Below are 27,949 nucleotides of genomic sequence, written 5' to 3' on the forward strand. Positions count from 1 at the left end.
AATGGTGTTTGCAATGCCCGGGTTGTGGGTTCGATTCCCACGGGGGTGCAGTATGAAAAATAATGTATGCACTCACTAACTGTAAGTTCTTCTGGATAAGAGTGTCTGCTAAATGACAAAAAAACTGTTGGCTGCTAAATGACATTTTAAAACTGTTGGCTGCGGTGTAAACTAATGGCTGTTGATGCCTGCCTCATGCTGAAACTTGTATGTAGCCTGAGGGGTGTACTATGATGCAAGCTAGATATACTGTTTTTTCAAAGCTTATCTACATTTCAGTTAGCTTCACATTCCAGATCAGACTTCACCCATTAGAATATACAGAGCGCTAGTCATCAGGAAGGTGCTCTCTCAGCAGAACTGAAAATATCTCAATGACTTGACATGTTCTGGTTGTGAATTCAGGCTACAAGGTGAGAATCTTTCCAGGGATTATTATAAAGTGGTAGAGAAATGTAATGTCTGGTGTAATTTTAGTACAGTGAATGGAAGTAAAACACTCAGACCTAACAGTCGACTTCTACTGAGACAGGTACGTGTCAGTTTAATCATACGAAATGGAGCTAACTGAATGTGGGCAAGTCAAATTCAATATATTCATATATTATAGTTCTACATTTAACATTTGATATGATAAATGTAATTGTATCATAGTTCTACTATATTGTAGTGATCCTCGCTAAATGAGCCACGTCACAATTCCAACCAAGTAACCCAATTGGCACCAACGGCGCGATGCGTAGGTTGTTTGCCTTTTACACATGCAACCTGGGTTCGCTTCCCTGCCCCGCTGTTCGCTACATTGGTGTCAGAAGTGGTATGGTGTCTGTGAGGCCATCAGAATTTATGGCCCGGACATGTGAGGGGTCTGAGTAGTCGAAGCACGGGACTTTTGTAGGGGACAGTGTGAGTCAGGTTATAATTCCCATTTCTGAGATGCGTAGGGTGTTTGCCTTTTTTCGCCAGCGACCTGGCTTTACCGCCCTGCCCGCTGTTTGCTACACTATTGATATCATAATCTTCCCGACATCGTTTGGACACACCTACTCATTCAAGGGTTTTTCTTTATTTTTACTAATTTTTACATTGTAGAATAATAGTGAAGACATCAATATTTTGAAATAACACATATGGAATCATGTAGTAACCAAAAAAGTGTTAAACAAATCAAAATATATTTTATATTTGAGATTCTTCAAATAGCCACCCTTTGCCTTGATGACAGCTTTGCACACTCTTGGCATTCTCTCAACCAGCTTCATGAGGTAGTCACCTGGAATGCATTTAAATTAACAGGTGTGCCTTCTTAAAAGTTAATTTGTGGAATGTCTTTCCTTCTTAATGCATTTGAGCCAATCAGTTGTGTTGTGACAAGGTAGGGGGGTATACAGAAGATAACCCTATTTGGTAAAAGACCAAGTCCATATTATAGCAAGAACAGCTCAAAAAAGCAAAAAGAAATGACAGTCCATCATTATTTTAAGTCATGAAGGTCAGTCAATACGGAACATTTCAACAACTTTGAAAGTTTCTTCAAGTGCAGTCGCAAAAACCATCAAGCGCTATGATGAAACTGGCTCTCATTAGGACCACCACAGGAATGGAAGACCCTGAGTTACCTCTGCTGCAGAGGATACGTTCATTAGAGTTACCAGCCTCAGAAATTACAGCCCAAATAAATGCTTCACAGAGTTCAAGTCACAGACACATCTCAACATCAACTGTTCAGAGGGGACTGTGTGAATCAGGCCTTCATGGTCGAATTGCTGCAAAGAAATCACTACTAAAGTACACCAATAAGAAGAAGAGACTTGCTTGGGCCAAGAAACACGAGCAATGGACATTACACCGGTGTACATTTGTTCTTTGGTCTGGAGTCCAAATTTGAGATTTATGGTTCCAACCGCTGTGTCTTTGTGAGACGCGGTGTGGGTCTCCGCATGTGTATTTCCCACAGTAAAGCATGGAGGAGGAGGTGTTATGGTGTGGTGGTGCTTTGCTGGTGACACTGTCTGTGATTTATTTAGAATTCAAGGCACTCTTAACCAGCATGGCTTCCACAGCATTCTGCAGCTATACGCCATCCCATCGGTTTGGGCTAAGTGGGACTATCATTGGTTTTTCAGCAGGACAATTACCCTACACACCTCCAGGCTGTGTAAGGGCTATTTTACCAAGAAGGAGAGTGATTGAGTGCTGCATCAAATGACCTGGCCTCCATAATCACCCGACCTCAACCGAATTGAGATGGTTTGGGATGAGTCGGACCGCAGAGTGAAGGAAAAGCAGCCAACAAGTGCTCAGCATATGTGGGAACTCCTTCAAGACTGTTGGAAAAGCATTCCAGGTGAAGCTGGTTGAGAGAATGCCAAGAGTGTGCAAAGCTGTCATCAAGGCAAAGCGTGGCTATTTAAAGAAACTCAAATATAACATATATTTTGATTTGTTTAACACTTTTTTGGTTACTACATGATTCCATATGTGTTATTTCATAGTTTTGATGTCTTCACTATTATTCTACAATGTAGAAAATAGTAAAAATAAAGAAACAATGGTTTTGGGAAACAGCTTGGAGATTTAACAATACTCCTACAAAGGTTCTAACGATTAACTTAGCCTTCAGGTGCTTTAGGGAAACCGGGCCCAGGTGGTCTCTTTAGGAAATGTTGTGAAAATATTTGGCCTAGGCTACATGCCCTGTTATTTGGACTTAAAACCGATTTGTAGGTGATCAATCCTGCTACTGATAGCCTATGTGAACTGATATGAACCGGTTTAGGCTGGTCATCTAGGATATGTAGGCTACATCTGAAGTACAGTACCAGTCAAAAGTTTGGACACACCTACTCATTCCAGGATTTTTCTTTATTTTTTACTGTTTTCTACATTGTAGAATAATAGTGAAGACATCAAAACTATGAAATAACACATACACATATTGCTCATGCCTAGGCTACATGCTCTGTCCTGCTACTGGTAGGCCTGTAACGTTATGGGAACTGATCTGAACAGGTTTAGGCTGGTCATCTAGGATATGTAGGCTATAGCTGAGGTATAGACCTCCATCTGCATATCACTAACAAACCACTATTATATATTATAACCTAGCCTACTTTACATAATATAAATCTCCTACTTGTTGCAAAAATACTTTCTGAATGGATTAATGATTTCCCCTCAGATTTATCATGCCCGTTTTAGCCCTTCTGTCTACATCTCAGATACGTTTAGAAAAGAACAGATTGAAAGAAATAGTCTACTTTTAATAAATACACATTAGCCTAAGAGAGTGGAAGGGCTGAGAGGAATGTGGCCTTGTGTTGCTGCACTGTCTATAACTACCTTAACAAACAGTAACAGGGAGATGAGGTGAAAGATATCAGTCACGACTACATGTTGTTACAGGCTTTGGTATTTCCATTTATATTTTGAGGTTGGACGTTAGCACGTTGGCCGCACCTCTTGCCGCTACCTCAATAGACAGTATGCTTATGCCTGTGCTGGCTTGTCATCTCTTTAGTCAGAAGGGTTCCATCTGTTATGTGATATTGAAGAGCAGCTGGTCCAGTGTTCTGGTTGGCCTTAGATATGTTAGAAGACTGGCACCTCTTTGTAGCTCTGCTTCTTTAAGTTGATGAACAAAGTCTTTCTGTCTTGTATCTCCCAGGGTTTGGTTTGGTTTGGTTTGGTTTGATTTGGTTTGGTCTGGTTTGGTCTGGTTTGGTGTGGTCTGGTTTGGTCTGGTTTGGTCTGGTTTGGTTTGGTCTGGTTTGGTGTGGATTGGTCTGGTTTGGTTTGGTTTGGTTTGGTTTGGTTTGGTCTGGTTTGGTCTGGTTTGGTGTGGTCTGGTTTGGTCTGGTTTGTCTGGTTTTGTTTGGTCTGGTTTGGTCTGGTTTGGTCTGGTTTTGTGTGGTCTGGTTTGGTCTGGTTTGGTCTGGTTTGGTCTGGTTTGGTTTGGTCTGGTTTGGTCTGGTTTGGTCTGGTTTGGCCTGGTTTGGTCTGGTTTGGTTTGGTCTGGTGTGGTTTGGTTTGGTCTATTTTGGTCTGGTTTGGTCTGGTTTGGTCTGGTGTGGTTTGGTTTGGTCTGTTTTGGTCTGGTGTGGTTTGGTTTGTTCTGGTTTGGTGTGGTCTGGTGTGGTCTGGTTTGGTTTGGTCTGGTTTGGTCTGGTTTGATCTGGTCTGGTGTGGTTTGGTGTGTTCTGGTTTGGTGTGGTTTGGTCTGGTTTGGTCTGGTCTGGTCTGGTTTGGTCTGGTTTGGTCTGGTTTGGTCTGGTTTGGTTTGGTTTGCTCCACTTGTTTTTTACTCCATATTGTAAGTTGGAGGGTTTTTATTTCAGATGTCCTCGTCTGGAGCCACTTCAATGGGCACTCATGGTGGGTGTATTTTAGGTACCACTTTCTTGTTGCTAGTCAACATTCAGTGGACACTAGGGATTGGTCGATTAATACTGGAGCTCCGATGCGACATTGCAGTTTTCAAAGCACTACTGATTCGACACAACATATCAGAGAATTGAATGTTCATTTATCTACCATTAGCTGCCTCCAACGTTGTTTTAGAAAATTTGGCAGTACGTCCAACCGGCCTCACAACCGCAGACCACGTGTAACCACGCCAGCCCAGGAACTCCACATCTGGAACTACGGAACTACGGGATCGTCTGAGACCAGCCACCCGGACAGTTGATGAAACTGAGGAGTATTTCTGTCTGTAATAAAGCCCTTTTGTGGGGAAAACCTCATTCTGATTGGCTGGGCCTGGCTCCACAGTGGGTGGGCCTGGCTCCCAAGTGGGTGGGCCTATGCCCTCCCAGGCCCACCCATGGCTGCGCCCCTGCCCAGTCATGTGAAATCCATAGATTAGGGCCTAATGAATTTATTTCAATTGACTGATTTCCCTATATGAACTGTAACTCAGTAAAATCGTTGAAATTGTTGCATGTTGCGTTTATTTTTTTGTTCAGTCTAGATATTTCACCTTAGCAGGTGGAAAGATAGCTCAGGGTAAAGACATACAAATGACATAAAAAGCTTTGTTTGACCCCTAAGTCAATGGATCCCGCTGTGGCTTCCAAAACATTTACCTCTGCTGGACACTACTAACAGTCTTAGTCTAGATATACTCCTCCATGTCCTCTGCTGGACACTGGACACTACTAACAGTCTTAGTCTAGATATTCTCCTCCATGTCCTCTGCTGGACACTACTAACAGTCTTAGTCTAGATATTCTCCTCCATGTCCTCTGCTGGACACTACTAACAGTCTTAGTCTAGATATTCTCCTCCATGTCCTCTGCTGGACACTACTAACAGTCTTAGTCTAGATATTCTCCTCCATGTCCTCTGCTGGACACTACTAACAGTCTTAGTCTAGATATTCTCCTCCATGTCCTCTGCTGGACACTACTAACAGTCTTAGTCTAGATATTCTCCTCCATGTCCTCTGCTGGACACTACTAACAGTCTTAGTCTAGATATTCTCCTCCATTTCTCACCTGACAGGTGCCTCTGCCTTGGGAACAGTGAGTGAGTGTCTTGTCTTGTGGAGGCACAGAATCAAATACCTGTATAGTTTTAGTTTTTATAGTTTTCTTTGAAAACTGGCTACATTGTATTTCTAACTTTTTAATGACTTTTAAATGATGATTTTCTATAAGCATAGGCTGTTCAGTTTTTTGTAAATGTTTTGATTGTAACATAACTAAATGTTGTTTATTAGTACTCAAATCTATCCATTCCGTTTTCGGCATAATTTGGTGAAAGCCCCAAAGCGTTCAGAAAGCCTCTGTTTCCCATCACTAGTGGACACCCCCATGAGTGTCTTTCAGAACCCCTCCTAAAACCACCTGTTTCGTTTTGGTTGTTGTTAGTGACTCTTTGTGAGTTCCTTCTTCTGTTTGAGAGACAATGTTTTATTTCTTGTTGGGGAACGTAACAATGTTCATGTGATTAAATTAAATCACCTGACTGTTTGGATGTGTCTGTTAGTAAATGTTTTATTTCTAAGAGATCATGAGTAAAAGAGAACAATGGACATTCTAGAATGAGTTGTCACTGTGTTCACCACAACCAACATGCTGCATCTCTGTTTAGGGGTCCCTGCCTCTAAAATGAGTCTCTCTGGGGAGAGAGAGGAGGGGGGCCCTGCCTCTAAAATGCGTCTCTCTGGGGAGAGAGAGGAGGGGGGCCCTGCCTCTAAAATGAGTCTCTCTGTGGAGAGAGAGGAGGGGGGCCCTGCCTCTAAAATGAGTCTCTCTGGGGAGAGAGAGGAGGGGGGCCCTGCCTCTAAAATGAGTCTCTCTGGGGAACATGACACCAAAGCTAAAAGGTGATATGACAATTTTATGAAGAATTTATCACGTTTATTTACAAAATAAATAGCTATTTTAAGATGAATGCACTTACTGTAAATCGCTCTGGATAAAAGCATCTGCTAAATCAGGAGTTCTAAATCTGGGGTCAGTGGAGGTACTGCAGGGGTTCTGCAGCACCCTGACTGGACTCGTTGCAATATAAAACATTTGATAGAATTTTAATACGACACAACCACTTTGCCTACTCTTCATTATTGCCTAATATAATGGAATGCATATTCTTTTAACCAATTCTGATGGTTGTTACAAGCGAAATTTTCACAATATTACCGTTATACCAACACACTCTTCACACCCGTTTAACAACTCTAAATAGCTTTGGCATAGTAGGCATCAAGTCCCTTGTCAAAAATGTTGCCTACAACGTTGCATACAATGTTCATTTTCATCGAACACATATTTCGCCCTAGATGCCTTCAATTGCCCAATTTATAGCCATGGCCAATTTAGGATTATTTTTTAACAACGTGATGTTGCGCTCCAAAGGGATAACATGAAAAAACAAGATGTAGGTAATTAAATAATCAAAAGAAAAACTTGTTTAATATACACTTAGAAAATAAGGTTCCTTATAGAACCAAAAAGAATTCTATCACTTGCTTAATATATGGAACCACTAAAAGTTAGATATATTTTTGGAACGAAAGGTGATTGTTTTGAGGATATGAACCCAGCAGCCCTCCAGTGGTCAGATCAAGCCCGCCCGTTTTTTCCAGCGCCCGGCCCGGGATTCGAACCAGCCACCTTTCTGCCATAGGTCCAACTCCTGCCACAGCTCCAACTCCTTAGCCTCTGGGCGAAATCCTGAGTTTATCTTCAGAAATAAGCATGAGTTAATCTGCCAAACTGAAGACAACATGCTATGCAGACATTTTGGTATCACTTATACATAATTATTATACAGAAATCATTGCCAAAAGCACAAGACATACGGTTGCATGTAGGTCTATATTATTTATGGATTGATCATATAGAAATATAGAAACATTATTTAAACTACTCCAAAGCAATTACATGTGGTGCAGGAACCACTGACTCACTGCATTATTCTATAGTATTATCAAGACACCTGCTGTTAACTCTTAACTGGTTAGGACAGCTCATGAGGTGTCCTAAATATCTGCCGACTAGGTGGGACTAGAGGCTTCATGCATAGCTTTAATTTATACCCATAAGTGTCAAATGTCTTTATTCTCAGCACTTATACGACCAATGTTCTACTCTGAGACACTTTGTGGATATGGGCCCAGATCTCAAAATATTGTTATAAAAAAACTTTGAATGTTTGTTTTACATATAAAAATAAATAAATGAATATTACTAATGTAAGCCAGTGTAAAGACTGGGTTATGTATGCACTCACTAACTGTAAGTCGCTCTGGATAAGAGCGTCTGCTAAGTGATTAAAATGTAAATGTAAATGTATTTTGTTGCACTGCTCATGTCCGCGTTCTGGAACTGTCCGCGTCCACGTACAGAACTGCCCGCGTCCCCGTACAGAACTGCCCGCGTCCACGTACGGTTTGGCGCCAAGCATATTGTCCAGTTACGCGCAGAGTGGGCTGAGGTGATGTTGGGGAACAATGACGGAGTTCGTTACAGTGTTGAGACGCCGAAGTTTATTGTTCAATTAGCTTTTTTGCGTAATGGTCAGTGACAGTATGAGTGTAGCCAGATCCTTTTCACTCGCTCTTCTTGTTTAATTGTGTGGTTCACCGGATTCGTCATCATCCTCGAGGGACAGACGAACGACCTGCTAGCTAGCCAAGCTAGTCGGTACAGCTAGCTAAGCTAGCTACTCTACCAGCAGCATCCTAGTTATCCTAGCTACCACTACATCATCACCGGCTGCCTGCATTTCTTGTGGACCGATGGAGCTCCCGGGTTGTTTCTTCCACCTGTTAAATACCGTGGAGGGCTTCTCCCTCTCTCGTTGACGGATGCAGGCTACCTACCATCCCTCTGTCCGGTTCTCCACTTCACTAGATGGACGGTAACTTTAGTGTTTAACCCCTCTGTGTCCAAGAACTGAACTTTTTGAATATTATTTTCGGGGCGCCTCAAGTTACATTTTTTACAACGTTTATTTCTGATAAAATCAGTTCATTGCATCCGCCATGGAGCCCAGTTTCATAATATTACCTTCTGTCCCTGGTTATGAAGTAATCGCGAAAAAACAGGCCTTATGTTTGGGTATTTTTCACCCTGCCAGCTCCTATTAGTTCTATTGAGCTCCGTGACACCGACTCGCCTTCATAACGTTCTATTCCCAGCCCATTGTTCTGCGTCACAATGCCAGCTTCACTATTGTTATCAATGAGACCAGCCTGCGTTAACCCTGTAGGTTTACCTCAGGTAACTTATTATTAACACGGTTACGGCTACTTGGTGAGCGTTAACCCTGTAGGTTTACCTCAGGTAACTTATTATTAACACGGTTTCGGCTACTTGGTGAGCGTTAACCCTGTAGGTTTACCTCAGGTAACTTATTATTAACACGGTTACGGCTACTTGGTGAGCGTTAACCCTGTAGGTTTACCTCAGGTAACTTATTATTAACAAGGTTACGGCTACTTGGTGAGCGTGAACCCTGTAGGTTTACCTCAGGTAACTTATTATTAACAAGGTTACGGCTACTTGGTGAGCGTGAACCCTGTAGGTTTACCTCAGGTAACTTATTATTAACAAGGTTACGGCTACTTGGTGAGCGTGAACCCTGTAGGTTTACCTCAGGTAACTTATTATTAACAAGGTTACGGCTACTTGGTGAGCGTGAACCCTGTAGGTTTACCTCAGGTAACTTATTATTAACAAGGTTACGAATGCTGCACAGGTTCACTGAGTTGCAAACCAAATGGGTATAATGGGGTGATTGTTGTCTAATCGGGTGGTCTAGCTAATGGATTTGTAGATCTGACACAGTTGCTACCTCAGATTATGAGCCTAGCAAGTGTCATGAATGAATTATGTAGTACCCACATACGGCCACAGGGAGGCGCAAGAGAGCTATAAACCCATACTGTTTTTTTGCCTTACAAACCCTAAACCTAACAATCAATCAATCAATCAATCAAATGTATTTATAAAGCCCTTTTTACATCAGCAGATGTCATAAAGTGCTATACAGAAACTCTAACCCTAAATATAACCTATTTTAGCCTTAACCCTTAACCCTAATTCTATTTTAGCCATAACCCTAACCCCTAACCCTAGGTATAACCTATTTTAGCCTTAACCTTAACCCTAATTCTAGGGTAGGGTAGCCTAGAACACTTTTAGAAACTATTTTAGTAATAATATTATCTTAGTAAATACAATTATAGTACTAAATAACATTTTGATTATTTTGTTAATCAAAACCTGTCAAGCGTTTTGCTGTTTTTTTGTTGTTATTAGTTATTTTATGATATTTGTTATTGCAAGGCAGAACACTTGATAAATAAGACACATTTGTTTTATTTTTCAAATGTGGTTTGAACTGGGTGACCTAGTAACCTCTATGTGAAAGTCCAGCAATTGGCGTGGGATAGGTGGGGCAGGTTTGAGACTGATCTAAGGAATTAACAAGAAAAATACACTTTATTTATCAGCTGCCTCACCAATGTCTTTATGTGAATTAATAACTTTTAATTGCTAATTTTCCAATAGATGGCTGCATAAGACCACGAAGCATCAGTTATAGGCTACAAGCAGCAAAAATATATGTCCCATGATTTTCTAAAATGGTCACTCATTACTTCACAGTTATCCATCCATCCACCCACCCACCCACCCACAAAGTGTCTTCCCTGCCACTGGCATCAAATTGAGCGAATGCTGCGCAGGTTCACTGAGTTGCAAACCAAATGGATATAATGGGGTGATTGTTGTCTAATCGGGTGGTCTAGCTAATGGATTTGTAGATCTGACGCAGTTGCTACCTCAGATTATGAAGTGTCAGGTCTCCCGAGTGGTGCAGTGGTCTAGTGCCACTAGAGATCCTTGTTGTTGTAGCCGGCCGCGATCGGGAGACCCGTGGGTTCGCTTCCCACGGGGGGCCAGTATGAAAAAAGAAAAAAGAAATAAATAATGTATGCACTCACTAACTGTAAATCGCTCTGGATAAGAGCGTCTGCTAAATGACGTAAATGTAATGAATGAGTTATGTAGTACCCACATACGGCCACAAGGAGGAGCAAGAGTGCCATAAACACATACTGTTTTTTGCCATATAAACCCTAAACCTAACAATCAATCAAATGTATTTATAAAGCCCTTTTTACACCAGCAGATGTCACAAAGTGCTATACAGAAACTCTTACCCTACTTATAACCTATTTTAGCCGTAACCCTAACCCCTAATTCTAGGGTAGGGTAGCCTAGAACACTTTTAGAAACTATTTAGTAATAATATTATCTTAGTAAAAACAATTATAGTATTAAATAGTGTTTTGATTATTTTGTTGTTATTTTATTATATGTATAATAGCAAGACAGAACACTTGATAAATAAGACACATTTGTTTTATTTTTCAAATGTGGTTTGAATTGGGTGACCTAGTAACCTCTGTGTGAAAGTCCAGCAATTGGCGTGGGGCAGGTTTGAGACTGATCTAATACACTTTATTTCTCAGCTGCCTCACCAATGTCTGTACGTGAATTAATAACTTTTAATAGCTAAATATTTCCAATAGATGGCAGCATAAGACCACGAAGCATCAGTTATAGGCTACAAGCAGCAATATGATTGACATAAAATAGCATGCAACCAAATTCTAAATGTCCCATGATTTTCTAAAATGGTCACTCATTACTTTAGTTAGCTATATATCTCGTATTAGGCCTGTGATGCTTTTGGAAGAGCAATTAAATAGTGACTATAGCAGGTGTTGAACCCCTGGTAAATAATCACTAGTCAGATGCTCCAACCTCAACCCTAGTATACATGCATTTTTAAATATCTAATATTGTGATTAAACAACCTCGGAATAGATAAGACAAGAGTGCGTCTTCCAGCCCACCAATAAATTACATCATGCAACCCTTGCGGTTAGCAAATGTACCTCAACATGCCCCTCGCTTGTGCTAGAAGGCAGAGTGCTTGCTGCTGGTTGATGAATCTGACAATGAATGTACTAGGAAAATACGTTTTTCTCGACCAGAGGTGACTAAATTAATGTTCAGGCTTATTGATAATCATTATAGTAATCAAGTATGATTTCAAAACATGAGTATAAAAACAGGTAATAATAAACATGAATCATCATTATATTATTTCACAGTAATGTGTTAAATGCTTTTTCAGTCGTTCCTCTTGCGTTAGCAGTGTGGAAAGGGACAGTAAAAAGCGTGTGCAGGAGTTTTCCTGTGAGGGGGAGTGGTGGTGTATCCAGGGAGAAAACTAAACTAACCTTCTGAAATGTCATTCATGGTCTTATGCTGCCATCTATTGGAATTATTTAGTAACTGCAGTAGTACTGAATAAAGTATATCCTTACTAAAGTAGTAATTCATTAATTAGTTAATTTTACCACTTACAACCATAAAATAACAATTTATAGCATAACAAACAATGAAACTGACATAAACCAAAAACACCATACATTTAGTTAACTATATATATATACTATTTATTTAGATGGATGACATTATCTGCCAAAGTAATACCACTGTAGATAAAGAAGAGCTCTCCAGTAGGTGAACCAAAACATTCAAAGGCCATTTTCTCAAAATTGAGGTTACAAGTTTATCATCTTTCAAAGCAGAATTACTTTCCCATTGTTCCTCAACTGTAGTGTATGATATACCTTTTTCTAGCTGAGTCTCTACTTTTATCCAATGTAAAAAACACAATTTCAAATTTTGCTACATAAGTTCGAGCCGGTCGGTCACATTTGACTGTTTAAAACCTAGCAGTGCTACTTATTTCTCCGAGTGAGGCAGATATATATTATTACTGTGTAAAACCTAGCAGTACTACTTATTTCTCTGAGAGTGAGGCAGGTATGTAGCATTTTGCAAAAAAACATGATTATTTGTCTCTCTGAAATGAAACCATCAAGTGATAGATTTTAAACAAATACATGTCTGTCATTGAACAACCCCATGCCATGATTAGATAGTGAAAAAACACACCAATCTCTTTCATAATTTCTTCAAACAATAAAAGCTAATTTACGAACATTTCTGAAAATGGATTTATAGCGTTTTTGAATGAAACTCTTCTTATGTTTCCCCATCTGAGCTCAGAGTAGATGAGAGACGTAATGTTTGTCTCTGTTGTGTTGAAGCCCAATCAAGCAGGAGAGACCAGCCTCCCCTGTACCCAGCTGTGTGTCCATGAAGAGTGACCGGTCTATGGGTAAACTTATACACTTTAGAGAGGGAGACTTTTCTACTGAACAAAGGTAAGAAGAACTCATGGGTCATGGTCAGTGAGTTAAACAACACTGTCTCTAGTCATTTCTCCTCTCCCATTTTACCATTTATTTTTGTTGTTTTCATAATCCATAGGCTAAACCTTTTTTCCATTTTCATAGTCCTGAAACAATATTAAACAAACACACCATTCCCTCCCTGTGTGTGTGTGTGTGTGTGTGTGTGTGTGTGTGTGCGTGTGCGTGTCTGTGTCTGTGTCTGTGTCTGTGTCTGTGTCTGTGTCTGTGTCTGTGTCTGTGTCTGTGTCTGTGTCTGTGTCTGTGTCTGTGTCTGTGTGTGTGTGTGTGTGTGTGTGTGTGTGTGTGTGTGTGTGTGTGTGTGTGTGTGTGTGTGTGTGTGCACTACCTGGATGAGGAGATGTAATCTGATGTTTTGTCCCCAGAAACCAACAGGGGAGATCAGAGTCAGAGATTCTCAGTGGTCAGTCTTCCCAGAGTCATCAAACACACCTGGCCTCCATATTCAGTGTATATGGTCCTGTTATGTACATTTGTTTTTGTTTACCTCAAGTAAAGTTGTTCTGTCAATCATTCATTAATGTGTTAATGAGAAAGCATTTAGTCTCTTGCTTAACTTATTTACTTGATTTATTTCAGTTGCTTGAAGAGAATATTATGACATTTGTGAAGAACGAGCTGAAGATGTTCAAGAGGATTCTTAGTCCAGAACTCCCAGAAGGCTTTGAGAGTCAGAAGCAGGATAAGGAAGTGGTGGATGCTGAAGATGAGAAGCAGGAGAGCAGTGCCAGAGAGGGGGCTCTGAAGATCACACTGCACGTCCTGAGGAAAATGAACCAGAAGGAGCTTGCTGACACACTGGAGAAAAGTAAGAGCTGTCTGCCTCATGTTGAATGCTGTTTTAGAACATTTAAAAGCTGTAGCTAAAGTACAGCTAAAGTAGCTGTGTAACTCAATGATATTGTAGCAGCCTTAACACAACACCTAGTGACCTCATCAAGTAGCAGCAGGGATGTGTTGTGTTGATTAATTTAGACAGAGAGAAGAGGAGAGACAGAGGAGAGAGAGAGAGAGAGAGTTTTTAGTTTTTTGAATTTACAGATTTATACAGACAGTTAAGAGAATAAATGATTATAATTTAAAGTCTTACAATACTGTAGGCATTAAAACAGATGTAATATTAATATCCTCTGTGTTATTTCTAGATTCAGATGAGCGTGCTGTGATTCTTCAACGTGAACTCAAATCTAATCTAAAGAAGAAGTTTCAATGTGTTTTTGAGGGGATCGCTAAACAAGGAAACCCAACACTTCTCAATAAGATCTACACAGAGCTTTACATCACAGAGGGTGGAACAGGAGAGGTCAATAATGAACATGAGCTGAGACAGATTGAGACAACAACCAGGAAACAAGCAAGACCAGAGACTGCAATCAAATGTAACGACATCTTCAGACCTTTAACTGGACAGGACAAACTTATCAGAACTGTGCTGACAAAGGGAGTCGCTGGCATTGGAAAAACAGTCTCTGTGCAGAAGTTCATTCTGGACTGGGCTGAAGGAAAAGCAAATCAGGATGTCCAATTTGTATTTTCATTCCCTTTTCGGGAGCTGCATTTGATGAAAAAGGAAAAACACACTTTGATTGAACTTCTCAATCACTTCTCAAAGGAAACCAAAGAATCAAGAATCTCCAACTACGACAAGTACAAAGTTCTGTTCATCTTTGATGGTCTGGATGAGTGCCGACTGCCCCTAGACTTCCAGAAGAACAAGATCTGTTGTGATGTCACAGAGTCAACCTCAGTGGATGTTCTGCTGACAAATCTCATCAAGGGAAATCTGCTTCCCTCTGCTCTCCTCTGGATAACTACCCGACCTGCAGCAGCCAATAAGATCCCTTCAGGGTGTGTTGACCAGGTGACAGAGGTACGAGGGTTCAATGACCCACAGAAGGAGGAGTACTTCAGGAAGAGATTCAGTGATGAGGACATGGCCAGCAGAATCATCTCACACATAAAGACATCAAGGAGCCTCCACATCATGTGCCACATTCCAGTCTTCTGTTGGATTTCTGCAACAGTCCTTGAACACATGTTGAGTACAGACCAGAGAGAAGAGATGCCCAAGACTCTGACTGAGATGTACTCACACCTTGTGGTGTTTCATACCAAACAGAAGAATGAAAAGTATCTTGGTAAAGAAGAGACAGGTCCACACTGGAATAAAGAGAGCATTCTGTCACTGGGAAAACTGGCTTTTCAACAGCTTGTTGAGGGCAATCTGATTTTCTATAAAAAAGACCTGAAAAGGGCTGGCATTGATGTCAATGAAGCATCAGTGTACTCAGGATTGTGCACACAGATCTTTAAAGAGGAATGTGGGCTGTACCAGGAAAAGGTGTACTGCTTTGTGCATCTGAGCATTCAAGAGTTTCTGGCTGCTGTATATGTGTTCCTCTCATTCATCAACAACAATGAGAATCTAATGGGAAAACCTCAATCAACCAGGAACTGTTTTGCGCTGTTCAGAGACAAGTCTGAAGTTACTTTCTACAAGAGTGCTGTGGATAAAGCCTTACAAAGTGAGACGGGAAACCTGGACCTGTTCCTCCGCTTCCTTCTGGGCCTCTCACTGGAGTCCAATCAGAAGCACTTACGAGGTCTACTGACAAAGACAAGAAGCAGCTCACAGAGCCATGAAGAAACAGTCAATTACATCAAGGAGAAGATCAGGGAGAATCCCTCTCCAGAGAGGTGCATCAATCTGTTCCACTGTCTGAATGAACTGAATGACCATTCTCTAGTGGAGGAGATCCAAAGCTACCTGAGATCAGGAAGTCTCTCAGAAGCCAACCTGTCACCTGCACAGTGGTCAGCTCTGGTCTTTGTGTTGCTGACTTCAGAAAAGGAGCTGGATGTGTTTGACCTGAAGAAATACTCCAGATCAGAGGAAGGTCTTCTGAGGCTGCTGCCAGTGGTCAAAGCCTCCAGAGCTGCTCTGTGAGTACATAAAATGACATTTAAGTACTAATCATCAGGAAGAAATATTCAGTTTAGAGAAATATATGTATTATAATATGTATATAATATATATTGAGAAACATATTGAATCAATGCATTGATGTTCATATTAGTATAACAATATGACCATACAATTCTAGGAGACAGAAGATTAATTTATATGTTGTTTAAGAGAATAAACCAAATGCATCTGCCATTGTCCTTCTACACTACTGGTGTTAAATTAAGAGTGTTTGTGAAATCATGATGATCTCTTTGCAGGCTGTCAGGCTGTCTAGTCACAGAGGAAGGCTGTGCTTCTCTGGTCTCAGCTCTGAAGTCAAACCCCTCACACCTGAGAGAGCTGGATCTGAGTAACAATGACCTGAAGGATTCAGGAGTGAAGCTGCTCTCTGCTGGACTGGGGAATCCCCACTGTAAACTGGAGACTCTGAGGTCAGTATTCCTGTAGTTGGTCAACAAGTGATAACTGTTCACCAGATCCACATGTGTTTACCAGGCACACATAGTCCACACCATATGTGTTTGGACAGTGAAGCTTACAGTTTTACATTAGGTGCTATGCTCCAGCATTTTGGATTTGAGATATAATGTTTCATATTAGGTGACAGTACAGAATGTCACCTTTTATTTGATGTTAATGGTGAGAGGTTAGCATGTTTTGTTGTTGCCTCTGTAACTTTCTCACTCATTATTATTCATGATTCATTCATGATCCTTCTCAATCATGGCATCATCAGGATTACTTTAGTAGTGTTTAGAAACATGTTATCTACTCACTTAGAAAGAAAATGACTCAACACCAACGAATAGCAGTGTGGTTTTAATATGATTTGACTCTTTGCAGGCTGTCAGGCTGTCTAGTCACGGAGGAAGGCTGTGCTTCTCTGGTCTCAGCTCTGAAGTCAAACACCTCACACCTGAGAGAGCTGGATCTGAGCTACAATCACCCAGGAGACTCAGGAGTCAGACTGCTCTCTGCTGGACTGGAGGATCCACACTGCAGACTGGAGAAACTCAAGTATGTAGAGGGTTTATGTCAATGTTCATATCAGACATGTTGGAGTTATCAGGCTAGTTAAGACAAACATTCTGACCACCACTTGGACTAAGTTATATAAAGACTGTGTGTGTGTGTGTGTGTGTGTGTGTCCAGTGTGTGAGTGTGTGTCCAGTGTGTGTGTGTGTGTGTCCTGTGTGTGTGTGTGTGTGTGTCCAGTGTGTGTGTGTGGGTCCACGTGTATCAGTACACTGGACACACACAAACACTGGACAAACACACACACTGGACACACACACACACATTGGACACACACTGGACACACACACACTAGACACACACACACACTGGACACACACACACACACACTGGACACACACACACACACACTCACACTGGACACACACACATACACTGGACAAACACACACACACACTGGACACACACACACACACACAAATACACTGGACACACACACACTGGACACACACACACACACTGGACACACACACATACACTGGACAAACACACACACACACTGGACACACACACACACACACACTGGACACACACACACTGGACACACACACACACTGGACACACACACACACTGGACACACACACACACAAATTGAAAACACAAACACACACAAACACACTGGACACACACTGGACACACACACAAACTGGACACACACACAAACAGGACACACACACACTGGACACACACACACACAGGACACACACACACTGGACACACACACACACTGGACACACACACACAGGACACACACACACTGGACACACACACACGCACACTGGACACACACACTGGACACACACACACACACACTGGACACACACAAACTGGACACACACACACACAAACAGGACACACACACACACACACACACAGACACACACACACACTGGACACACACACTGGACACATACACACACACACACACAGACAAACATTCTTACCACCGCTTATACAAAGTTATATGCTGAAAGTGTGTGTGAGTGTCAAGTGTGTGTGTTGTGTGTGTCCGTGTCCAGTGTGTGTGTGTGTGTGTGTGTGTGTGTGTGTGTGTGTGTGTGTGTGTGAGTTCAGGTGTATCCCTCAATGACTGTCTGTTCTTCTGCTTACCGCTACAGTGTGGAACATGGTGGAGAGAACAGAATGAAACCTGGACTTCGAAAATGTGAGTGTTGACTGCTGTGAAGAATATGACTAAGAATAAGTCTTAATTCAAGTGAAGTCAAAGTCAAAGACCACCATCATTACTTACTTGGTCATATTAAATATCAGCTGTAGTTCTACAGAAGCACAAATCAGGGACACCAAAGTTTACAAAGAGTTGCTTTGACAATGTGTGTGTCTGTGTGTGTGTGTGGCGTGTTCCTGTTACATTAGAAATGTGTGTGTGTGTTCATGCATGAAGATGTGTGTGTGTCCAGTGTGTGTTCAGGATGTGTTTCCAGTGTGTGTGTGTTCAGGATGTGTGTGTGTGTTCATGCATGCATACGGGTGTGAGTGTGTGTTCAATGTGTTTGTGTGTGTACAGGATGTGTGTGTGTGTGTTCAGGATGTGTGTGTGTGTAATTAATGGGAATAAGTGTGTTTTATATTACCATACAGTATAACATATGATCATTCAACAAATCTCAAGTTACCTTAACTTCTCATTTTGATACCTAGAAACATCTACATTAAATGAATTAGTGAAAAGTGAGTTAACATTCTAATGTGAATGATGATGATTTCTAATATTGTGTCTGGTTTCATCCATCAGATGTCTGTGATCTCACACTGGACCCAAACACAGTAAACAGATTCCTCTCTCTGTCTGAGGAGAACAGAAAGGTGACAGGTAGGAGAGAGAAGCAGCCATATCCTGATCACCCAGAGAGATTTGAGGACAGGAGACAGGTGCTGTGTAGAGAGGGTCTGACTGGGCGCTGTTACTGGGAGGTAGAGTGGCGTGGGAGAGGGGCTGATATAGGAGTGGCATATAAAGGAATCAGCAGGAGAGGATGGGGTTATGACTGTAGGATTGGATGGAATGACAAATCCTGGAGTCTGATCTGCTCTGACAACAGTTACTCTGCCTGTCACAATAATAAGTCCACTACCATAGACGTCCCCTCCTCCAGCTCCCACAGAGTAGGAGTGTATCTGGACTGGCCAGCCGGCACTCTGTCCTTCTACAGAGTCTCCTCTGACACACTGACCCACCTGAACACATTCCACTCCACATTCACTGAGTCCCTCTATCCAGGGTTTAGGGTTTGGGACTCGGTGTCCCTATGTTAAATACACACTGGACACACACACACTGGACACTGTACACACACACACACACACTACATACACACACACACACACACACACACACACACACATACATACACTGGACACACACACACACATACACTGGACACACACACACACACACTGACACACTGGACACACACACACACTGGACACTCACACACACACACTGGACACACACACAAACATACTGAACACACACACACACACTGGACACACACACTGACACACACTGGACACACAAACACACTTGATACACACACACTGTACACACACACACACACACACACACACACACACTGAACACACACACACACTGAACACACACACACACACCGGACAAACAAACACTGGACACACACACACATACACACACACACACACACACACACACACACACACACACACACAGGACACACATATATTGATCACACACACTGGACACACACACTGACACACACTGGACACACAAACACACTTGATACACACACACTGTACACACACACACACACACACACACACTGAACACACACACACACACCGGACAAACAAACACTGGACACACACACACATACACACACACACACACAAACACACACACACACAGGACACACATACATTGATCACACACACTAGACACACACACACACACACACACACACACACACACACTGGACACACAAACACACTGGACAAACACACCTACACACTGGACACTGGACACACACACACTCTGGACACACACACACACTGGACACACACACTGGACACACACACACTGGACACACACACACACACACACAGAGGACACACACACACTGGACACACACACACACACACACACTGGACAAACACACACACAAACACACACTGGACACACACACACACACACACTGGACACACACACACACACACACTCGACACACACACTCACACACACTGGACACACACACACACACACACAGGAAACACACACAGGACACACACACACACTGGACACACACACACACACACACACACACACACACCTGACACACACACACAGGACACACACACACACTGGACACACACACACACACTCACACACACTGGACACACACACACACACACATGACACACAAAAAACACTGGACACACACACACACACACACTGGACACACACAAACACACACACACACACACACTGGACACACACACTGGACACACACACATATGCTGGACACACACACACACACACACACACACTCACACTGGACCCACACACATACAAACTGGACACACACACACACTGGACACACACAAACACACACACACACTGGACACACACACTCACACACACTGGACACACACACAGACACTGGACACACACACGTACACACTTACACACACACTCACACACACTGGACACACACACACACACACTGGACACACACACACTGGACACACACAAACACACACACACACAGTGGACGCACACACTGGACACACACACATACGCTGGACACACACACACTGGACACACACACACACACACACTCACACTGGACACACACACACATACACACAGGACACACACACCTGACACACACACACACACAGGACACACACACCTGACACACACACACACTGGACACACACACACACTGGACACACACACACATACACACTGGACACACACACCTGACACACACACTGGACACACACACACACACACTGGACACACACACACACTGGACACACACACACTGGACACACACACACTGGACACACACACACTGGACACACACACACACACACACTGGACACACACACTGGATACACAAACACAATGGACACACACACACTGATCACACACACACACTGAACACACACACACTGGACACACACACACTAAACATACACGCTGGATACACACAAACACTGAACACACACACGCTGAACACACACACACACTGGACACAGACACACACTGGACACACACACACTGCACACACACACACACACTGGACACGCATCCACACACACACACTGGACACCCACACACATACACACACACTGGATTCACACACACACACACACACACTGGACACACACATCCATACACATTGGACACACACACACTGAACACACACACACACACTGGACACACACACACACTGGACAAACACACACAGGGCTCACACACACACACACACACACACTGGACACACACACACACTGGACAAACACACACAGGACTCACACACACACACACACACTGGACAGACACACACTGGACACACACACACTGGAAACACACACACTGACACTGAACACACACACACTGTACACACACACACACAGGACACACACACACACACACTGGACAAACACACACTGGACACACATACACACACTGGACACACACACACACACTAGACACACACACTGAACACAACCAGCCCTGCCATTTCTACCTGTCCTGATCTAGTGTTTCACCCCTGACCTCCTCACACCGTCTCACTGTCCATGTCTGCTTTTAGCTCCCACCTCTACTTCACTGTGTTATAATGGACCTTATGCTTGTTATGTCACCTCTGTAAGCAGTTAACAAACATACTGACCTTTCTGACCCTATCCCATGGCCCTACTTTCTACAACTGAACATTTAAATTCCTCTATGAGTTTTGTTTAGTGTCCATTTACTTATTTATGTATTTGTTGTATATTGGGGTTGTGCTGCAGAGCATCATGGGGGTTTGTATGTATTGAGATGATCACGTTCCAGATAAATGGTTGAACTGATTCCTGTCTCCCGTCTCATCATTATTGAATTGTTATACAGACGTGGTTATGAAACCCACAAGACATAACAACAGATTGGTGATGAGTAAGTCTGAATCTACAGGAACTATTCTGTCTGGAAGAAGTGGGTTTTTACAACTGTTTAAAACTGTTATTTTCTGTGGTCCAGTCTAGGCTAATGTTAGCACAGTGTATTGCTAGCAGAGGCAAGTGCATAGTCGAGCTAGCTAAGAAAGAGAGTTAACCAGTGGTGTAAAGTACTTCAGGAAAAATACTTTAAAGTACTACTTAAGTAGTTTTTTGGGGTATCTGTACTTGACTTTACTATTTATATTTTTGACTACTTTTACTTTTACTTCACTACATTCCTAAAGAAAATAATATACTTTTTACTCCATACATTTTCCCTGACACCCAAAAGTACTCGTTACATTTTGAATGCTTAGCAGGACAGAAAATGGTCCAATTCACGCACTTATCAAGAGAACATCCCTACTGCCTCTGATCTGGCAGACTCACTAAACACAAATGCTTTGTTTGTAAATTGTCTGGCTGAACGTACATTTTAAAAACAAGAAAATCGTCTGGTTTGCTTTATGTAAGGAATTTGAAATGATTTATACTTGTACTTTTACTTTTGATACTTTAGTATATTACAGCAATTACATTTACTTTTGATACTTAAGTATATTTAAAACCAAATACTTTTAGACTTTTACTCAAGTAGTATTTTACTGGGTGACTTTCACTTTTAGTTGAGTCATTTTCTATTAAGATATCTTTACTTTTTCCACCACTGGAGTTAACATCAAATCAAATCAAATCAAATGTTATTGGTCACATGCTCCGAATACAACAGGTGCAGACATTACAGTGAAATGCTTACTTACAGCCCTTAACCAACAGTGCATTTATTTTTAACAAAGAAAGTAAAAATAAAACAACAACAAAAAAAGTGTTTGAGAAAAAAAAAGAGCAGAAGTAAAATAAAGTGACAGTAGGGAGGCTATATATACAGGGGGGTACCGGTGCAGAGTCAATGTGCGGGGGCACCGGCTAGTTGAGGTAATTGAGGTAATATGTACATGTGGGTAGAGTTAAAGTGACTATGCATAAATAATTAACAGAGTAGCAGCAGCGTAAAAAGGACGGCAGAAAAGGACTGGAGACGGACATCGGAGCGGGAAAACAACGTGATTAAAAAGGAGGAATATACAGTGATTAAAGGAAAGGACATTTATTCAACTGTGAAGACAAACCTTTTAATTAAAACTGCTAAATGAGCAAACTTAGGAGGAAACATCAGTGAGTGAAGTGAATAAAGATCACGTGACTGAGGAAAATATTGCTGTGGTTGAGGACAATATTGAAGTGAGTGACAATCAGGAGCTTATTGAGAAAGGAAAAATTATTGGAATTGTTGGAAACATTGGACAATTTGATGAAAGTATTGAGCAGTGGAGCTCATATACAGAACGGTTTGAATATTTTGTTCTTGTAAATGACATGGATGAGGACAACATTGTGCCTCCATGTTTTAGTGTAATGGGGCCAAAGACATTTAATTTACTAGGCAGCCTGCTACAGCCAGACAGAACAGGTAATAAGACGTATGGGGATATTGTGGAGATACTTAAAGGACATTTTTCACCAGAACCACTAGTTAATGCTGAAAGGTTCAGGTTCCACAGGAGACATCAGGAAGAGGGAGAATCAGTAACAATGTTTGCTGCTGCATTAAATAAACTACCAGAACACTGAGTTTAATGCTGTTCTAAATGACATCATTAGAGACAGACTAGTATGTGGGCTACGGAGTGAAGCTACACAAAAGAGACTGTTGACTGAAAGTCATCTGACCTTGGCAAAGGACATTGAAATCAGTGTGTCCATAGAACTAGCTGCTAAAGAGGCTCACCAGTTGAGTTCATCCGGAACTTAGTGGGTTCATCTAACAATCCTAATCATCAGCTGATACATTTTAATCTCATACACAGGGTAAACCTTCCACCTAGAAAACATCGTTTAATGAAAATCATAATCTCTCTGTGTGATCTATGTAATCAAGGTGCCTTGGACTCCTTTAATTATATGTACTGGGAGTGACCAGGGGACATGTTTTAGAAAGAGGTATCCTCATACCTTGTTCCCCCAAACTGTTATTACTGGCTGTATAACTAGTTTCCATAATATACTGATATATATTTTAACAGTATTCTGTCTCTAGCTGTATAACCATTCCTGCTGCTATTTGTTCTGATATATATTTTAACAGTATTGTGTCTCTAGCTGTTTAACCATTCCTGCTGCTATTTGTTCTGATATACACTACCGTTCAAAAGTTTGGGGTCACTTTGAAATGTCCTTGTTTTCGAAAGAAAAGCAAATATTTTGTCCATTACAATAACATCAAATTGATCAGAAATACAGTGTAGACATTGTTCATGTTGTAAATGGCTATTGTAGCTGGAAACGGCTGATTTTTAATGGAATATCTACATAGGCATACAGAGGCCCATTATCAGCAACCATCAGTCCTGTGTTCCAATGCCACGTTGTGTTTGCTAATCCACGTTTATCATTTTAAAAGAATAATTGATCATTAGAAAACCCATTTGCAATTATGTTAGCACAGCTGAAAACTGTTGTGCTGATTAAAGAAGCAATAAAACTGGCCTTCTTGAGACTAGTTGAGTATCTGGAGCATCAGCAATTGTGGGTTCGATTACAGCCTCAAAATGGCCAGAAACAAAGAACTTTCTTCTAAAACTCGTCAGTCTATTCTTTGTTCTGAGAAATGAAGGCTATTCCACGTTCTGTTTCAGCTCAACCGTCTCCCCATCCTGATAATAAAGTGTTTTATTGGTATATTCCACTAGATGGCAGTAAACACCTGCTGTAACTAGACTACGACTATGTGTTCGGTTTCATACATGCAGTTTCCCAGAGGAGGAGTGCTGATCTAGGATCAGGGCCCCCCTGTCCATTTAATCTGTTTCATTATGATCTAAAAGGCAAAACTGATCCCAGATCAGTACTCCTACTCTTTATGAATACTGTCACAGGTGACTCCTCAAGATGAGGCTCATGATTTATAAGTTATATTCTTTAAGAATCAATTAGTATCATTCATTGAACTGCTTTGCCATGAACAGATCTGTGAGGTCTTAACTTAAAGGAACTATATAGACTTTATGGTTATTTAAATGGGGTTGAACATTCATCCCATCAGATTGTGTAAAGGATTTTATGAGTTCAGAAAAATACTGGCTTGGAAGCATCTCTCTGACCTCACCCTGCTGAAATACACTCAAGTAAAGACCACATAGCTACAGTTATATGCTTGTCAGGTTTTACCCACTTTTACAGCCAATGTATGGACTGGTATCAATATGACTCAGTAGAATATACAGACTAGTTAGCCAATAAGGGTTCAGCAACATCAAGCAAGCAGCACTAAACAAACAGGCATCTCAGGCAACACAATCTCACACTCAATACGTGCAAATCTATGCTAAAAGTATTGCAGCAGATTTCGTGCGAATGTGCGCGTTTTTGTGCTACTTCATTCGTAAGAAAAGACTAAACTAATTGTGTGACTTCCTTTGTGCGAAAAGACACAAATTTAACGAGTACACGCAAGCCTTTGCAACAACCATATAAACGCGATATTATAAATATACAGAAATATTGTCTTAATTTAATCCCTTTTAAAAACATGTAGTTGATTATACACTGTTTTAGATTTTTCTGAACAGACTTTTCAGAATACAATGATTATAAGCAAAGCATGATGGATAACGGTGTTTTACTTGATTGCAGTTCAATGTATTTCTTACAGAAAACAAAGCTGTAAACCGTTGCTGATGTAAAAAGGGCTTTATAAATACATTTGATTTTATTGACCAGAATGTAACCGAAAATACAATAAAATAGCCTTGCCATTGTTAATCAATACCAATTTCAGCATCAAATTTGGGGAAATTGATTCAGTCGTTGTAGTCTTAAAATATTGTTGGCCAACCAAAACGTTAACCCGTAAGCGGATAGGGTGGAATTGTACTGTGAGATGGCTCAGTCTAAACACATTGCTCTGGGTGGAACCACCTTTTGGCTTTCCACTGAAAAGGGGGTAGCTGCATCCAAATATGGCCAACGGAGTATGGCCGAGTGGGTGTGTCGAAAGGAAAGTAGGGGGCGTGTGGAAAAGGAGTGGGTGTGTCGAAAGGAAAGTAGTGGGCGTGTGGAAAAGGAGTGGGTGTGACGAAAGGAAAGTAGGGGGCGTGTGGAAAAGGAGTGGGTGTGTCGAAAGGAAAGTAGTGGGCGTGTGGAAAAGGAGTGGGTGTGTCGAAAGGAAAGTAGTGGGCGTGTGGAAAAGGAGTGGGTGTGTCGAAAGGAAAGTAGTGGGCGTGTGGAAAAGGAGTGGGTGTGTCGAAAGGAAAGTAGTGGGCGTGTGGAAAGGAGTGGGTGTGTCAAAGCGCTCTGCTACAGGTTAGATGGTTTTGATTGAGCAGTGTTGTTTTTCTTCTGTGTCTTCCCAGGAAACTACCGTACATTGAGCTACCGTACCACCAGAGTTTGGACTTCTGTTTTTAAGCCAGAGGATAAGTCTGAGTCGTATTTCACTGTTAGTTTTACACAAATAATGGTACATTGTCAGTTCTAAAACTGATGATTGTTTATTTGTGATTAAAAGTATTGATGATGGGTGTAGTTCATGTGTAGAATGCGTGTGCAGCTGTCACCCAGCTACTAGGTAGCTACTTCCCATTGAGTCTGAGTTAGTTTTAGTAGCTACTTCCCATTGAGTCTGAGTTAGTTTTAGTAGCTACTTCCCATTGAGTCTGAGTTAGTTTTAGTAGCTACTTCCCATTGAGTCTGAGTTAGTTTTAGTAGCTACTTCCCATTGAGTCTGAGTTAGTTTTAGTAGCTACTTCCCATTGAGTCTGAGTTAGTTTTAGTAGCTACTTCCCATTGAGTCTGAGTTAGTTTTAGTAGCTACTTCCCATTGAGTCTGAGTTAGTTTTAGTAGCTACTTCCCATTGAGTCTGAGTTAGTTTTAGTAGCTACTTCCCATTGAGTCTGAGTTAGTTTTAGTAGCTACTTCCCATTGAGTCTGAGTTAGTTTTAGTAGCTACTTCCCATTGAGTCTGAGTTAGTTTTAGTAGCTACTTCCCATTGAGTCTGAGTTAGTTTTAGTAGCTACTTCCCATTGAGTCTGAGTTAGTTTTAGTAGCTACTTCCCATTGAGTCTGAGTTAGTTTTAGTAGCTACTTCCCATTGAGTCTGAGTTAGTTTTAGTGGCTACTTCCCATTGAGTCTGAGTTAGTTTTAGTAGCTACTTCCCATTGAGTCTGAGTTAGTTTTAGTGGCTACTTCCCAGCCATTGCCAGACAGTAGTGCTTGTCAAGCAGGAGCGAAGGGCGCACAGGTTTGTGTCAAGAACTGCAACGCTGCTGGGTTTTTCACGCTCAACAATTTCCTGTGTGTATCAAGAGTGGTCCACCACCCAAAGGACATCCAGCCAACTTCACACAACTGTGGGAAGGATTGAAGTCAACTTGGGGGTGCAACTCAATATTAGGAATGTGTTCTTAATGTTTTGTACACTGTGTACATTTCATATGTCATTTATATTTCATTTATCTTTTCAAGGGCTGATGACAAAGGATTTTTTTTTGTGTATATATATATATATTTTTTAGGGGATTACTACATGATTCCATATGTGTTATTTCATAGTTTTGATTTCTTCACTATTATTCTACGATGTAAAAAATAGTAGAAATAAAGAAAAACCCTTGAATGAGTAGGTGTGTCCAAACCTTTGACTGGTAGTGTATATATTAAAATTTTATGAACACTTCCTAAGTCATTCCAAAACACTTTTATGACCCAACGAAAGAGCCTTCAACTACGAGGTCCTATTGGATCTTTCCTAGCTCTGCCGTTGAGAAAGAGCCTTCAGCTATGAGGTCCTATTGGATCTTTCCTAGCTATGCCGTTGAGAAAGAGCCTTCAGCTATGAGGTCCTATTTGATCTTTCCTAGCTCTGCCG

At 41.5% G+C, this 27,949-nt stretch overlaps 1 protein-coding gene across 1 annotated transcript; it reads left to right on the top strand.

The window, feature by feature from the left end:
- Positions 1-294: 294 nt before the first annotated feature.
- LOC311123745 (NLR family CARD domain-containing protein 3-like) lies at positions 295-18,886 on the top strand (the record flags this gene model as incomplete). The annotated part of the gene is made up of 8 exons (XM_084197983.1): positions 295-413; positions 12,644-12,760; positions 13,174-13,258; positions 13,388-13,616; positions 13,954-15,695; positions 16,038-16,207; positions 16,620-16,788; positions 18,700-18,886. Coding segments are annotated over exons 2-8 (2,650 nt in total), but the record flags the coding sequence as incomplete, so codon positions are not given.
- Between the last annotated feature and the right edge of the window lie 9,063 nt (positions 18,887-27,949).

The sequence above is a fragment of the Coregonus lavaretus genome (genome assembly GCF_964263955.1).
Source record: "Coregonus lavaretus genome assembly, contig: HAP1_SCAFFOLD_532, whole genome shotgun sequence".
Taxonomy (NCBI): Eukaryota; Metazoa; Chordata; class Actinopteri; order Salmoniformes; family Salmonidae; genus Coregonus; species Coregonus lavaretus.